This window comes from Zingiber officinale, chromosome 1B (genome assembly GCF_018446385.1).
Source record: "Zingiber officinale cultivar Zhangliang chromosome 1B, Zo_v1.1, whole genome shotgun sequence".
Lineage (NCBI taxonomy): Eukaryota > Viridiplantae > Streptophyta > Magnoliopsida > Zingiberales > Zingiberaceae > Zingiber > Zingiber officinale.
In genome coordinates, this window is record NC_055986.1 from 122,037,670 (window position 1) to 122,053,495 (window position 15,826).

Consider the following 15,826-nt stretch of genomic DNA (forward strand, 5'->3'; position numbering starts at 1 on the left):
AAAAGATTCAGACCTTTGTACAAAATTTTTGTATAGTGGAACCGTTAGGCTTTCCGAGTAGCAACCAACATTATCAAAATATAAGTTTGACTATTGGTATTGATTACACCAACAACTTTGAGGTTTTTATGCTTTGACTTTCTTGACCCTTTTTCATTTTCTTTTCCTTTGCTTCTTAATCTTGAGCAGTTATCTTTGATGTGTCTTTCTTCTTGCTAGTTGTAGCATCTTACTTTTCTTTTACTCTGAAGTAGCTTTGTTGTCTGTTTCTTATCAAAGTTGTTAGATTTAAAGAAATTTTTAAATTTCCTTACCATATAAGCTTCTTCATCTTCATCGGGTGTTGAATCTGAATATGGTTCGTTCTTCTTATCTTTGAGTGATAAATTTTAGGTTGATTTCTCCTCTTTACTTAGGCATGCATATATTGATTCGTGTAATTGAAAAGTAGAAAATAAACTTTCTAAATTATTTAACTCAAGGTCCTTGGAAATGCATTTAAAGCATACCTTACTGAATCCTGATTCGTTATCGTTCTCTAAGGTTATTAAGTTTAGTTATCAATTCTTTGAGTTTTGTGTACAATTGAGCCACCTTCTCTCTCTTTTCCATCCAGAGGTTCGTCAGTTGATTTCAGAGGATGCCCCATCTTGCTAGCTTGGCCTCCGATATTCCTTCATGAAACTCCATAACTTCTCCCAGAGTTCTTTGGCAGAGTCATAGGCGCTGATCTGATTGACTTGTTGGGGCATAGTACACTCAGCAGATAGAACTCTATTTTGTTGTTGGCCACGAAGTCAACCTGTTGCTTCTTGTTCCAGTTAAGCTCTTCTTTCTCATCCTTAGGCACTTCAAAACCATATTTTAGTGTTAGTAAAATGTTGAAATCAGTTTTAAAGTATACCTCCATTTTACGCTTCCAAAACGCGAACTCGCTCTCAAACTTCGGTGGGTGAATGCTTGATTCATCCATCTTCTTGTTGTTTCAACTGGTTGTTAGTCCTTCTAAAATGATTGGACTTTGATATCACTTGTTAGTTTGGGTGAACCTGTTAGAGGGGGTGAATAGACAATATACAAAAAGAGTTAGAACTTTCTCTTGCTATTGAACTTAGCAATGATACATAATTAATTGAAACAAATAAATAACATAAAAATAGAAAAGGACTCGAGAGATTTTACTTAGTTATAACATAGGTAGTTGTTAATCCAAGACAATTAAAAGTTCACTAAAAAACTACTCCGACAATAGTCAAAGGCGGAGAAGCCCCTTATAGCAGTTAGAAGCTCAGGAAAGATTACAGAAAGTGAATACTTAGCGTGTTGATGAACTCCTAGCTCAAAGGTGTTATTTATAGCGTCCTAGTCATAAGTGGCTGTTAATGATGTGGCATTGGAGGCGCCTCCAATGTTATCCAAGGCACCTCCATGTGGATAAAAGTTTATCCACGTTGCAATAGCCATGTAATATTTCTATGGCATTGGAGGCGCCTCTGATCATCTAGAGGCGCCTCGGCTATTATTCATCTATGGTGCCTCTAGTCCATCGAAGGTGTCTCAAGCCCTATTTACGGCATCTCATTTGTTGTGCATCCAAGGTGCTTCTAGTCTCATCCGAGGCACCTCGAATACTATTAATTTGAATGGTCAATCTCAGTATTGACCATTCTTCATTCCGCTCGTTTGGATGATGCTCCGGCCATCCACAGTTAAGCTCACTTGAATCCAACTTCGACTTTCTCCTCGAGCAGACTTCCTCCTCGGCTTCTCGTCCCTCAGACGCTCCATGCATGTCCTTCTCGTTCCATCGGTGTGTTCTTCCCTAGCTCCTCATCCCTCAGATCCATCAAGCCTATCGACTCACTTCTTATGTCATCCTTCTTACTCACTACATCTTCCGCTTAACTTCTTATGTTCCTAAGTCTCAACACACTCAAATACAAGACATCAAACACACAAGGCTAACTCAATTGACCACATCAAAAGTAACTTGGAGTACTTACAGCAACCACTGAGAAGAGTTTAGTGAAAACAAGATATATATATGGTGTCAAACCTTGGTTTTGATCAAGGAGCAACGTGTGCCTGACTTTAGGAGATCAACACTACTATGGATCTGGTATGATCCTAGATCAGGCCCAATATGGGTATGATCATCTCAGAGACTAGGACTATATTCTAGCTAAAAATTAGCATAATAGTAGAGCACCTCTGGTGAACCCGAGATTAGTAATGGAGGACACCATATTATTAGTGATTGTTCTATAAATCTTTCTCACACAATGATGGACAACATAAACACCATGTGTACACTTTATTTTTAAACATTACATACCAATTTTACAAACAATAACAAATATTATATGTACATCACAAAATTTTTATCTATCTTCTATAATATTTAGTCTTACTACAAAGTTTTCCTTCAATGATGTTCCCGTCAAACTATAGGAAGAGGTTCGTGATGACATTGTAATTATAATAGCAGGAAGATATATGATAAATATAAAACTCAATGTCATAAATAGGGGTGTAAATGAATCAAGTCGCTCGCGAGCTATTCGAAGCTCGATTCGATAAAAGCTCGTTTAATGAGGTTCGTTAAAATAAACAAATCAAGCTCAAGTTTCGCAATATTCGGCTCGTTAGCTCGTGAACACGTTCGTTAAGCTCATTAAGCAACTTTTAAATAAAAAAATAATAATTTTGATATTGAATTTATAGATTTTACACTCTACTTATGAAAAATATAGACAAATATATTAAATTTATTTATTAGAATAAAATTATAAATTTTAACAATAATATTATAATTTTCTCTAAATATATAATTTAGTTTTTAATGAATATTTAAATTTATGATTTATATTTATTAAGTTCGTTTAGGCTCGATAAAAGTTCGAATAAGCTCGTGAGCCATGAATATATTCGTTAAATAAAGCTCGAGCTCGACTCGATTATAAGTGAGCCAAGCTCAAACATTCAAGAGTTCGATTCGGCTCGGCTCGATTACACCCCTAGTCATAAAGTGGAGAGAGAGGGTAAGAGACATGATGAGATCAACATAAATTACTTTTGAATTAAATTTTATAAAATATGACTCGAAAATACATTGATCATTCTCAAAATATGATGTGTGATTTAAAAATTTCTCAAACATGTGTGTCTATAAATTTCCAAAATATTTTGCACTTTTATAGTTACAGAGCAATTTAGATAGCTCTAAGTGAGAATTATGATACAAGCTGATTCAAAAGTCAGCCATAAAGTTGACAAAAAGAGTCTGATGACGAGACCTGACCCGATGAAAGATTCGACATCCGACTCGAATGGAGGATTCGACATCCGATCCGAATGGAGGAGGGTATGGAGGGACTATCAATACCCGATACCCGACCCGAATACCCGATTAAATAATATATGTACATATATTAAAGAAAATTTTCTTTTTCTAAAATCAACTTATTATTTTTGTTGATATTAGAAGATGACTATATAGATGTTTAATCTATTTTTTAATTATATATATATTTTTAATAGATTGTTAATTTTAATATATTTTTGTTGAATGATAATTAATTGGGCAGAAAGAAGAAAAATTATAACTATAGAAGATATCCGATCATTTAATGGATATGAGTATACCCATCGGAGGTCCTATATCCGATGAGTATAAGGACGGAGGATATAAAATCCGACCCGAACACGACTCATTATCATCCCTAGTCTATTCTATAATTCGGAAGAATTATTTTATATTCTTTAGGTTTTGAAATAATTGGAAATTTATTATAACGTTTTTGTTTTATTCTCGAGGGTAGGAACATGGTCGGAGAAACTGATCGACGGCGGTGGAGTTGCCCGGCCTCGCAAAGTTCAAGTTTCGGCTCCTTGACCTAATCGCCGCAACCAGAGACATTCGATTGCACGAAACCGTTCTCAATCTCATCTACTCTCGGTCTAGCTTTCTTCTCAGTCTTTTCCAATGTTTCCTTCTTCCCAGAAGGAGAACGAGGCGCAGGGAAGGAGCTCCAACTTTCCATCCAGTTCTAAATTTTTCCACCAAGATCAATGTTATTGGCTCCCTACTGGTCCAATCCCTAGATGCGAGAGCAAATCCAAGCTGAGTACACGAAGAATTTGCAAGAAATTCACGAGCTAGCGCATATCGCATCGCCCGAGGGACGAGAAGCCGAGGCGGTGAAATGCCATCAAAATTGCACGGAGTAAGGTCGCTGGAACCACTACGTTCTGCTGCTGCTATTGCTTCATGGTCTTCTTCTTTCACAACAACGCCGACCAGGACTAAGCAGCTGCACGCCCTCCTCATTACCACCTCGATTCTCTCTCTGAATCACCCCATCACGACCACCGACCTTCTCCGTTCATATGTATCCCACAGTGACCTCCCTTCTGCACACCGCCTGTTCGACCGGTGTCCCAGCAGGACGACCCTCCTCTGGAATTCCATCATACGAGCGTACGCACGCCTCCGCCAATTCCCAGTTGCCTACACCCTCTTCGACCAAATGCGTCATAGCGCTGGCAGTAGGCCTGACTGCTACACCTTTGCCTGCGTCCTTCGTGCCTGTGCGGAGAACTCTGATGCCAATGGTGTCGATATGATCCATGCAGTTGTTCTGAGTACTGGTCTTGGCTCCAATCTCATTGTCACCACTGCAATGGTCAACTCATACTCTAAACTAGGTCGAATCAATAATGCTAGGATGTTATTTGATAAGCCACGCGCACCTGACTTGGTGCTCTGGAATTCAATCATCGCAGGATATGGTTATGGTGGATTTTGGCAAGAGGGGCTGGAACTGTTTCGAAGAATGCGAGAGACTGATAAGGAACCAGATGGTTATACCATTGTTGCACTGGTCTCCTGCTTCTGCAGTTCGAGTGTCTTGCAGTTTGCCAAGGGAGTTCATGGTTTTTGCTTGAAGGGAGGCTATGATGACAATTCCTACGTGAGAAGTGCACTTGTCAGTATGTACTCCAGGTGCAGATTCATGGACATGGCCTATCAAATATTCAGGTGTATGAACCAGCCAGATCTGGTTACTTGGTCAGCCCTTATATCTGGTTTCTCACAGGAAGGACAATATAAGGAAGCTTTAACTTTGCTTGGAGAAATGACTAGTTCAGGGAAAAGGCCAGATGCAATTTTAGTTGCTTGTGCTCTATCTGCTTGTGCTTCAATTGCAGCAGCCAGACCTGGCAAAGAGATCCACTGTTATTCGTTGCGGACCGGCATCCATCTAGATCATGCGGTATCATGTGGTCTAATAGATATGTATTCAAAGTGTGGTTTTTCTGACTCGGGGTATCTGGCATTTGACCTGATGCCTGAGAAAAATGTGGTTGCCTACAATGCGGCTATATCAAATCTAGGTTCCCATGGGCTCTTCAACCGAGCATTTTTCGTCTTCGAATGTATGCTTAAGGGTGGGTATCAACCTGATGCAGCTACGTTTTCAGCTCTCCTGTGTGCTTGTTGTCATTCAGGACTCATGGATGAAGGGTTAAAATTCTTCAATAGAATGAAAGATCAGTTTGGTATTGAAGCCCAGATGGAACATTATGTATATATGGTAAAACTTCTCGCAATGGCCGGGAAATTGAAAGATGCTTATGATCTTATACACTCAATGCCTATGCCAGCAGATTCAGGTGTTTGGGGAGCATTGCTATGGGGTTGTAACATTCATGGAAATCTGGATATGGGCAGAGCCGTTGCTGAAAAGCTCTTTGAGATCCACCCTGACAAAACTGCATACAGAGTAATGCTTTCCAATATATATGCTGCTGAAAAGAAATGGGAAGTTGTAGAAAGATTAAGGAAACCAATTACGGTAGGCGGTTTTCAGAAGAGCCCTGGATTTAGTTGGATCGGAGGGGATGTTATATGAAATTGTTGCTTTTGGATTCTATCAGTGGTCGCATAGTTTCATCATGCTTGGTTGCTATCTTCTTAATGATACATGGACTACACAGGGCATCTGGAAGATTGAGTTAAGTTGATATGGTCATGCATTCTAGCTGAGATTCATTATTGCAATGATGTAAACCAACTAAAGCATAACAGTTCTCATTCTACATGATACCAGACATAGCCTATGTATATCCTAAGCTGTAACTCAGTGAGAAGAGGAGCATAAATTCTATCAAATAGATGCGACAATATCAAAATGATAAATCTATTAACCAACAAAGAGACAGATTTGAATATTTTCAATATCTAAGACACCAAAATATAATGGACAGCGCAAGAATTTTCAACTGGAACCTGATAGGCTTACAAAAGCGTGAATAATATCCGCATCTCCCTGAGCCTCTATTCATTCCTTTGCAAGCGCTAGCATGTGTTGATACCATCCTTACAATCCCTTGTCAGGTTGTTGAACGTCTCTACTTGGTTCTTAGCCCTATACAGCACCTCTGTGTCCACTGCCACCCTCATGTAGCCGTCAAACTCCACAGGCCGCCCGTTGTTGAGAGACAATGTCTCGTTATACCACTCGCTTGTGTTGCCCCACAAGTCCTTGAAATCGTCGAGCAAATGCACCTTGTAGTGCGATCTCAGCTTATCGAAATAGTTATAGAATGGCTCGTTCGTGGCAATGTACAGGTTTCGCCATTCATGAATCATCTTTGTGAGTTTCTGCACAAGAGCCCCGGGAGAGGTGTCTGCGTCGAGATTGGGCCAAAGCTGTTTGTTCCTGGCCTTCTCTCCCCTGATCACATGGACAGCATCATAGTCCCAGTCCATTCTTCCGGCGATCTGCGAAACAATGTTCATCAGCCGCTTGGATTTCCATATGGAATGCCATGGCCGCTGGATGAACTTAGCAGCACGCCCCTCGCAGACACGGTACCAGTAATTCTCGGGCTCGCGCCCCTCGAATTGCCTCCAGATGATGGTGCTCTTGTCCTTCTTGAGCTGCATTGGAGTGACCTTGTAGGTGGGCACCTTTCGGACCGTGATCTTTCCTCCGCCCTTTCGACCGGGGACCTTCTTCTCCCACCGTTGCCAGTCTCTCAGAAATTCGTTCTCCTCCACCACAAAAGCTGACTCTTTGAGGTGCTCGAAATCGAAGTAGAATCTAAAATCCTTGCCCTCCTCATTCCGACCACTGGGATTGTACGCTGCGGGCAGACAAATGTTGAGATCCAGCACTAACGTTCGATTCAAGAACTGGGCCTCGCCGAGGCCGCAGAGGAAGCTCCACAAGTATTGATTCATCCCCTTGCAGTAATCGCCGCCGCGCGTGTAGTAGAGATACTTTCCCTTTCGGAAATCCGACTCGGAACCGAGCGTTGGGATGGTGTCATTGATCTCGGCGTCAGTGATCTGGGCGGGCGGGGCAGGGGAAGAGGACCTGCGGGGAGAAGAAAGGGGCTTGGGGGCGGCGTTGGAACCGGAGTGGAACTTCCCGGCGGCGATGACCTTGTAGCTGCAGTTGTCAGCTACGGCAAGGCGGAAGCGGCGGTAGTCCCTGTACCGGCGCCAGGACTTCTCGAGTCGGTTGCGGAAGCGCCAGGAGGCGTCGCACTCCCCAGCGGAAGATCCCGGTACGGGCTTCTCGTAGCTAACGAAGATGATGGAGCGGCGGAAGATCCGGGCGTTGAACCGTCGGATGGCAGAGAGGGCACGCGGGTCGGAGCAATTGATCGGGGCGTCGGAGTCACAGTCGGCAGAGGATGGCGGAAGCTTAGGGAGGAGAACGGAAGCGACGTTATCGTCGGCATCAGGGGCGGAAGCGTTGTCGGTAGGGTCGGGAGAGGCGGTGGCGATATCGAAGGTATCGGCAGCGTTGTCAGAAGCATCGGATAAGGTGTCGCCGTCGTTGGGGGAGGGGGAGGACGCAAGGTCTTCGCCCGTACGGAGGACGGAGTCGTCGGTGCGGAAGGTGGCGTTGGGGAGAGTAGCGGCCAGGGATTTGGAGATGATTGCTTTGGGGGAGTCGAACCACGGGTCAGGGGGCTGGTAGGTGATGGCGACGACGGTGAATACGAGGACGAAGAGGACAAAGGCGGAGAAGCATACATTGCTGAGCACCTTGATCGCCTTCTGGCTCACCGGCAACTCCCGCTCCGCCGCCACCCCATCGCCTGGATCCTTCATAGTATCTCGAGATCTAGGACGAGGAGCTGGTGGTGGAGGTTTGAAGGCGGTGGCGGTGGCGGTGGCGGTGGCGGTGGGTGGAGAAGAGATCTCAACAGAGAGAGGGTGATGGCGAAGCTCCAGCGACTCTGCGGTGGTTGTTTGCAAAAGCAAGTCAATACAGAGAAGCGCATCAGCATACACGGTCCGTCTCCCAAACCAGACAGGCCACAGGGGTTTATGCTCCCAGACTACCGCACCTATCAAATATCGGACGGACTTCTAGGGGGCCCTGTGAAACGTCCGCTTAATATCAGCTGTTTCTTGTTCGTGCATGGACATCATGTCCTCCTCTTATACAAATCAAATTATACAAATTTCAACTGCAAGTGAAATACTTCCCTACATTAATGCATCAATTATTCACTCTGAAGGCTTTGCCAAACTTCTACCATACAAGTAAACTTCCGTTCATCCTTATAAAACTCGATACAGTTCAACAAGGAAACAACTTTCAAATACAATGCCTAGAAATCAGTCAAAGTATAATTAACATCGTCTGTATTTTTCATATATTTACTTCCTCAACTGCTTAACTTACTTAGTTTATTGCATCCCTCATTGGCAGGACTTTGGATTGGTGGTATCCTAGGAGAAGTTCTTGGACTTCCATTTTCTCGGGGTGATAAGCTCACTTGCTCTAATGCTCGGAACTGGATCTCAGTAGGATATTCTCTAACACACAGAATTCGCGGTCCAGTCCCTGTTGCCCACTTGAAAGATAGCTTCTTCCCCAATTGGCATGACCTCGTCATCCTCCTATGAATCAACTCCGCTGAATCACCAGCCTTTTCATCATTCTCTCCCACTTGAAAGATAGCTTCCTCAGTGACTTCTATTTTGTTGTCAATGTTGCATTCTGATGCCAAATCAGTTGGTCTATTCGAGCCGATTTCTTCTGTTGTTGAATCAACCAAGCTTGGGTTAGAAGACTTGGTTATGGGTTCAACACAAACATCTTCCTCCCCTTCAATTGGACTTGTCTGAACAAGATATAACATTGTTGTTAAGATCAAATATAATATATATCATCTTGTCATGTGTATGCAAGGATAAAGTTTAAATTGGAATGTTCACCCTTATATCAGCTATATCGACACCATGTTGTTGTAGAAAGCTCATGAACTCCTGAAAGTTTGCATTTGTAGGCCGGTAATGCCCACTATGAGGCCAAACAGCCTGCAAAATTCACTGAAATTAGCCTTTTGCACTGTTATGTAGCGTCAAAAAGTATCGCATTTTGCAACTGAGTGATATGTTTTACTTTGAGGATTCCATGTTCTATGACCAATCTTCCTGCAGCTGATGTCGCTCCGCCAGCCAGAAAACTTGAATGTTGAAATCTACCTTTTTTCTTCTGCTTGTAACATAGCAATCAAATTGCAAGGTTAGTAGACAAGGTGAAAATTTTGCTTGTTAATAGTTTGTATAGTCTCATCAAGTTTTGATACTTACTTGACCAACATATAATATTTTTGAGGTGCTTAAAACAAAGATCCACTTTTCATCATTTGGGCTATCAATTGTGTTTAGAATCTGTTCATTGTGCTTGTACATGAATATTCCATCTGTAATGATAACTTGATAGGCTTCCCTTTCTCTCTGACAAATAGTTTTGCATATATGAGTACAACATTAATTTGGAAAATTATTAGATGTGAATTATTTAGAAAATATTTTGTTCCTAGTGCTTACTGGTCCAAGATACATTATGCATTGTTGTTGAAGCTTTTGTCTGTGGCATTGTTCTTGAAGGTTAATTTCTTTTCCTTCACCCACATCAAGCCTAATAAAGTGAAGAAAATTAAATGACGAACTCAGTTACCCAATGAATTTAAAGATGCAAGAGGATATTTGGCATTATACTTACCAGTAGAAAAAGGGTTGTCCACAAAAACACTGGAGCCAATGGTCGTAGTAGAAATGAAGATTGTGTCCATATCGATGTCGAGGGTCAATCTATGTGTGACCAAAAAAGAAAATTTTACACAAGTTAAAACTCCTTAAATATATTAGACAATCAATCTTAATGATTACCGCTTCTAGCCAATGTTGCAATGCAAGTTTTTGAGCCTTTTCATCTTTGGATAAGCCTTTGCCAACCTAAGAGAAACCAACCACTCATGTGAACAAAGCCAAAGGATGGAAAAAAGAAAATTATTGATCTAGTTGATGAAGAAACCTACCTTTGCAGCTCTAGTTCTCGCTCTTGACCATCGAGAAACTGCTGACTCTTGCTTCTGCAGGTCAAAAAACAACACAGAACTTTGCTCGAGCAATGCAAAATCTATCACCTTCCACCTAAGCGCAAACAAGCTCGAATGAGTTGCATCATATTTTACTCTCTCTTTTTCCTAAAGTGTTAACCTCTTGAAGATCAAATAAGATGTGCTATAAACCAAATTATATTGTCATTATACCATTGTTGCTCTACGATGATTGCACAATCTGCAAGTTGTCTCCTTGTTCTAAAGCTTCTATAGACTTTCTGCAACCTGATAGCAGCCTCCTCCTCCAGCTCTGGGGATTGTAAAGTTTCATTTGTTAAATGGGCTCTTGGAGTTTTGCACTCATCTGAGCCCTTGTTGTTGTCTTTTGCAACACTACGAGGACTTAACACCGAATTGGATGTCTGAATGTCGAAAGGACACACTTTTCTTCTACTGTTGAAGCTTAGGAATCCACGAATCATTAGTTTACCAGATTGACAAGTTCTAAGAGTGGATTGGACGACATGTTGGCCCTTAAAGCTTGTGGATCGCAAGATCAACCATACTTTGTCAGTTAAACTAAGGGTTTTTGTGATGTTAGATTTCAAGCTTTTGTCCATGGAGTCATCATCAGCCTCTCGATATAAAAGCGATATTGACATATTGAGCTGATAGAGTGGCTACAAACTCTTTGCTTCTTCTCAAAGCACAATTAGATGGTGGATTTCCTTCAAAGCAAATCAAACCAAAGGTTAACCTGAATGTAGATTCATAAATCTTATAAATGCTAGACACAGACAAAATCAATAAAAATAAAGACATATTATTAGTTGAAATAAAAGGATGAGAGAATTAATTTAAATAAATACAAAAAAGAATCGAATTGATTCACTACTTAGTTTGTAATAATGTCAATCCAAGTAAATATGCTTCAATTTGATATATAAAGAATCTTTTAATTGGGTACATCAACTATTTACATCCTTTAAGGTGTTTTTACATTGTATCCTTGGTAAATAAATGCAAATAAACAGAAGAGTATGATTCAAAAAAGCACTACTAATAAGAAAATAAAGGTAAAAGATAAACAAAAAGACGTACCTTTTGCTTTGTTTGTTTGTCTTCGAAATACCTCTAAGCTCGACCTATTTCTTTTGAATATCCTTCGAATCTTTCTATGTTTATAGTTGAAAACAAGAAGGATATTAAACTAAAACTGAAAGTTAAGGATAATAAAAGGCAATGCTAATGGTTTGTTAGGGAAGACAATGGTTTGTTATGGAAGATATAAGAAGATGGTTGCTTTGAAACCATCCTCTGCCTCTTCTAAGCCAAGGAATAACATCAGAAACTGAGTTATTTCAAGAGTAATACAAATTACAGATGATTTCTTAGAATAGGACGAACATGTTCAACAGCATTGACTTAGTTCTTGGTTTCAAAAGCTTAAGATGAAAATTTTCCAAAAATGGGTTAGTTATTCTCACCCATATTTTGATGATTGGTTAGATCTTTGCTAAGAATAAGATTCTATATGTAGTTTGGTCATGCATGTCTCTTTTTTTTTATCAATTATAGAATATACTAAACAAAATTGAGTTTTAATAACTGTTATAGAAATATAAATATAACAATTGATTAATATAACATACAAATGAGCCAAAGCCTAAACACATAATTGATTGTAATTTTCTTTTTTTATTATTGTTAACTTATTGTATTGATTATTTAACATAAAACTTTATTATTATTTATGCAGAAATATTGCTTAGAAAACATTTTTTTTTCAATTGATTATTAGGTTCCATTCAATTTTAAATCTGAATATTTCAAATACTTTTTTTGCTGATTTGGTTTAGATTTTATTTACCCGTTCACTCTTTACGGCTACTCTCTCAATCTCATTCGTCCATTCTTATCCCGAATTCGATCTCAACCACGCATCAAAAGCAATCGAGGAGTCCAATATTATCCGTCCGATCGCAATCAAGCGACGTGGGCCGACTCAGGGCATATCGAAGGCATCTATATAAATCAAGCGCAAACCCTACTCGCCCAGCCCTTGTTGCGCCGGCTGTTACTTTTGCCATTCGCTTCGTCGCTGCTCGTCGCCACCAGCAGTCGCCACCATGGGTCGTATGCACAGTCGAGGGTAATCTGATTCTGCAAACTAAATCTCCTCGTCTATCCTCTTTCTTTAGTTTCCGATTCGTTTGTCCCTCTTCGATCTGGTAATCTCTTCTGTTTTTTGGCGGGGGTTGTAGAAAAGGTATATCTTCATCGGCGCTTCCCTACAAGAGGACTCCGCCGAGTTGGCTAAAGATCTCTGCACCAGATGTGAGCCATTTGCTCCTTGTTTTTTCTTTGGGGTTTTTTTTCCCAGAACCATTGTTATGCGTTTGATGAACGCTGTCAGGTGGAAGAAAGTATCTGCAAGTTCGCCAAAAAGGGGCTTACACCGTCGCAGATTGGTGTCATTCTTCGTGATTCTCATGGCATCGCCCAGGTTAAGAGTGTTACTGGGAATAAAATCCTCAGGATTCTGAAAGCTCACGGTATCATCAGGATAAAAAACTTTCCCTTTTTGGATTATAGTGTCATCTTACGTTGTTTCTATTATCTTTGTGTGCCGTTTTTGTATTGATGTTTGTTCATTCCTTTGGGGTGGATGAAGGGCTTGCCCCAGCGATTCCAGAGGATCTGTACCACCTGATTAAGAAGGCTATGGCAATCAGGAAACACTTGGAGAAGAACAGAAAGGACAAGGACTCCAAGTTCAGGTTGATCCTGGTGGAGAGCAGAATTCACCGCCTTGCCCGATACTATAAGAGGACCAAGAAGCTCCCTCCAACATTTAAATAGTAAGTACTTTAACAATCATGTTTTCCTTAGTTAATTCTCAAAATCGGATTTAGTTTAGCTCCTTACCCTCCGCTCTATCTGTTGACTTCAATAACCAAATGTTTGTATGAAGCTGTTGTCTCAATACTTGTAACATAACGAATAGTACAAATAAATTTCAGATTCATTCAATATATGCATTGATTCATATAGTTTTCTCAATAATAACACCGAGCTTTTAGATTATAATTACTCATCTGAATATTATGATTTTTTGTAGTAAATCCAGATTGTTAGTATGAAAGATATGCTTGCTTGATATTGAATGTATGTGTTTTTTTTTTACTTTTTTATATTTCAACGGCTTGGTAAAATCTAACTCTCAGTTGTTTCCTTTCTGTCCAATCATTTCATTTAATGATAAATTTATCTTAAATTGATAATTTAACCATCTTAAAAGAAATTTTATCCGACTTATATGGCATGGCATCCCAACTATTATTAATCATGATGAACTTAGATGAAGTGTTGTCTTTCATTAATATAAGTTGGGATGTCACATGTTAGTAAATGATCAAAATGGACAAGTTGTTACAGTGTGATGTAATCATGTAGGTGCAGTAACCTTAACAATTACAGAGATTGAATTGGTTAAAGAGTTGAAGGTGCAAGTGGTGGAGGGAAATCAAAGAAAGTTATAGTTGATGTTATTTTAAGAGATAAATATTGTTAATAATGCAGCCCTCCAAAGAATTCATCTGAGCAAATTCTGGTAGCCATCTGTATATAGTTGGGATTGACACAATCTGGGGTAGATCCTGTTTTCTACTTACTGGAAGTTTTGTGAAAAATCTTAATAGCTGTCTATTATGAATGCTATTTAGCTAGATTTGTTGAAAATAATTGCACATATGGATGTGTTACAACTGGAAAAGTGTAGGTTAGATTCATTTAGTAACCAATCCTATTAATGGTGGAGCTTATAGTAGTCAGTCTTTTAAGACTCAGCAATCCTTTCAACTCAAATTCAACGCTGGCTAGAACTTTTTAGAGTGGATTTTGCAGTTTAATGGCAATCAAATTATGAAGTTTGTTCTACTTGTCTTTTAATATTTGAAAACGTTTGAGAATTTAATATTTGAAAACGTTTGAGAATTTAACCTGCTTGTTATACAGTAAGCTATGCTTTGCAATAATTTCCCAGCATTAGATATATATAATTGATTCGTATTTTAATTGCCTGTTATTTAAATTGGGTTTATATTTCTTGTTTGTTCTGTTCAGAAAAACATTTTTTATTCTTGAGAGGATATCTATTAATTTGTTTGGAATATAATATTAGCTTGGCTAGAATTCTTGAATTTTTGCATTGCTCGTTTGGTAAGATTAATCATCATATCCATGTCAATGAACTGATTCAAAATTCTAATTTGATTGTTTGAGCTTGAGGTTTTGAACATACTTATTTGAGATCTTTTTTAACCTAATAACTGTTTCTTTGCTTTCATGCAGCGACGCCACCACTGCCAGCACTCTTGTGGCATAAAGTAGTACGATTTGAAAGTCATGGTTCAATAACTGTTGCTTGATTCAGTGGAAAGACTTTTTTTAGCAAGAAATGTGTCGATGGGTAGTTGTTTTTTTTGTTCATCCAATTTCAGCTACTTTTTCAGATTGCTGGACCTTATGCTATTTGAACGGCAGTATTTTGTTAAATGAAACTTTATGAATGTACTTTAGCTAAATTAGTACTTGGTTTTGCTTGCATATATTTTCATTTTGATTGTTGAGATTGGATATCAGTGTTTCTATGCTTTTGTGTTGTATATTTGTCATCTCAAAAGATCTCTCGTTACTGTGCTTTGTCATGAGGTTTGTTGCCTTTGATATCAAACATTGGGTGTATGTTGTAACGCAAGCTACAAACTTTTTTTAAAAAAAGAATATCACTGTTGCCTTTTATATCAAACCCTTGATGTATTGAATGTTGCATATTTGAAACATTGATCAATCTGACAAAATTTGAGCCTCAACAAGGAATCAAGATGGAGGCAGGTATTATTTTCCTGTTGAAGGAAATTGCTCCTTTGGCAGACAATTTCTCATAATTTCTTTGCTCTTGTTGGATTTGGTCATGGCCAGAACAAGTTTTACAATGGAATCATGAGTTTCTGTTATTCTTCCTTTTAGTGGTGCTTAGTGTTTGGGAGTTTCTAAATTTTCCATCATGAATTTATGTTATTCTTCCTTTTAGCAGTGCTTGGTGTTTGGAAGTTTTTAAATTTGTTTGTGGTTGACAGATTGCCTCTGGAGTTGTCACGGTTTGCGTATCGCAGCAAGATGTGAAGCTCATACTCTGGAAGATGATGTTAGAGCCTTCCCAATAGTTTTATATGGTCAGTCCTAATTTTACTCGTAATGTAAATCATGTTTTATTGTGGTAAAAGATGAATACACTCGTTCCCAGCGCTCCTATCAATTCGTCCTAAGGTCAATATGGAGGAGGTAAATCATAGGTGGCTACTAGCTTTTGGAATAGTGATTAGCACATAACAGAGGTATTTATCTCAGCTTTGTCGAGATTCGAACCCCAGACCTCATTGTG

The 15,826-nt window shown here is 39.5% G+C and overlaps 4 protein-coding genes across 4 annotated transcripts; 2 read left to right on the top strand and 2 right to left on the bottom strand.

Moving 5' to 3' along the window:
• The first annotated feature begins 3,792 nt into the window (after positions 1-3,792).
• LOC121976014 (putative pentatricopeptide repeat-containing protein At1g64310) lies at positions 3,793-6,124 on the top strand. Its single transcript, XM_042527991.1, has one exon. The coding sequence runs from the start codon at positions 4,206-4,208 to the stop codon at positions 5,913-5,915; it is 1,710 nt and encodes a 569-aa protein (XP_042383925.1). The 5' UTR covers positions 3,793-4,205; the 3' UTR covers positions 5,916-6,124.
• A 102-nt stretch (positions 6,125-6,226) lies between these two features.
• Positions 6,227-8,377, bottom strand: LOC121976023. Its single transcript, XM_042528002.1, has one exon. It carries the CDS (start codon positions 8,129-8,131, stop codon positions 6,362-6,364), a length of 1,770 nt encoding a protein of 589 aa, XP_042383936.1. The 5' UTR covers positions 8,132-8,377; the 3' UTR covers positions 6,227-6,361.
• Positions 8,378-9,229: 852 nt separating this feature from the next.
• On the bottom strand, positions 9,230-11,042 carry LOC122041585 (IQ domain-containing protein IQM2-like). Its single transcript, XM_042601323.1, has 8 exons — positions 10,591-11,042; positions 10,357-10,471; positions 10,208-10,273; positions 10,041-10,129; positions 9,866-9,956; positions 9,626-9,772; positions 9,435-9,527; positions 9,230-9,349 (listed from the first exon to the last, which is right to left on the bottom strand). The coding sequence occupies exons 1-8, from the start codon at positions 11,040-11,042 to the stop codon at positions 9,230-9,232; spliced, it is 1,173 nt and encodes a 390-aa protein (XP_042457257.1).
• A 1,390-nt stretch (positions 11,043-12,432) lies between these two features.
• On the top strand, positions 12,433-14,966 carry LOC121976030 (40S ribosomal protein S13). Its single transcript, XM_042528015.1, has 5 exons — positions 12,433-12,532; positions 12,645-12,717; positions 12,797-12,935; positions 13,055-13,241; positions 14,734-14,966. Exons 1-5 carry the CDS (start codon positions 12,510-12,512, stop codon positions 14,765-14,767), a joined length of 456 nt encoding a protein of 151 aa, XP_042383949.1. The 5' UTR covers positions 12,433-12,509; the 3' UTR covers positions 14,768-14,966.
• The last annotated feature ends 860 nt before the right edge of the window (positions 14,967-15,826 follow it).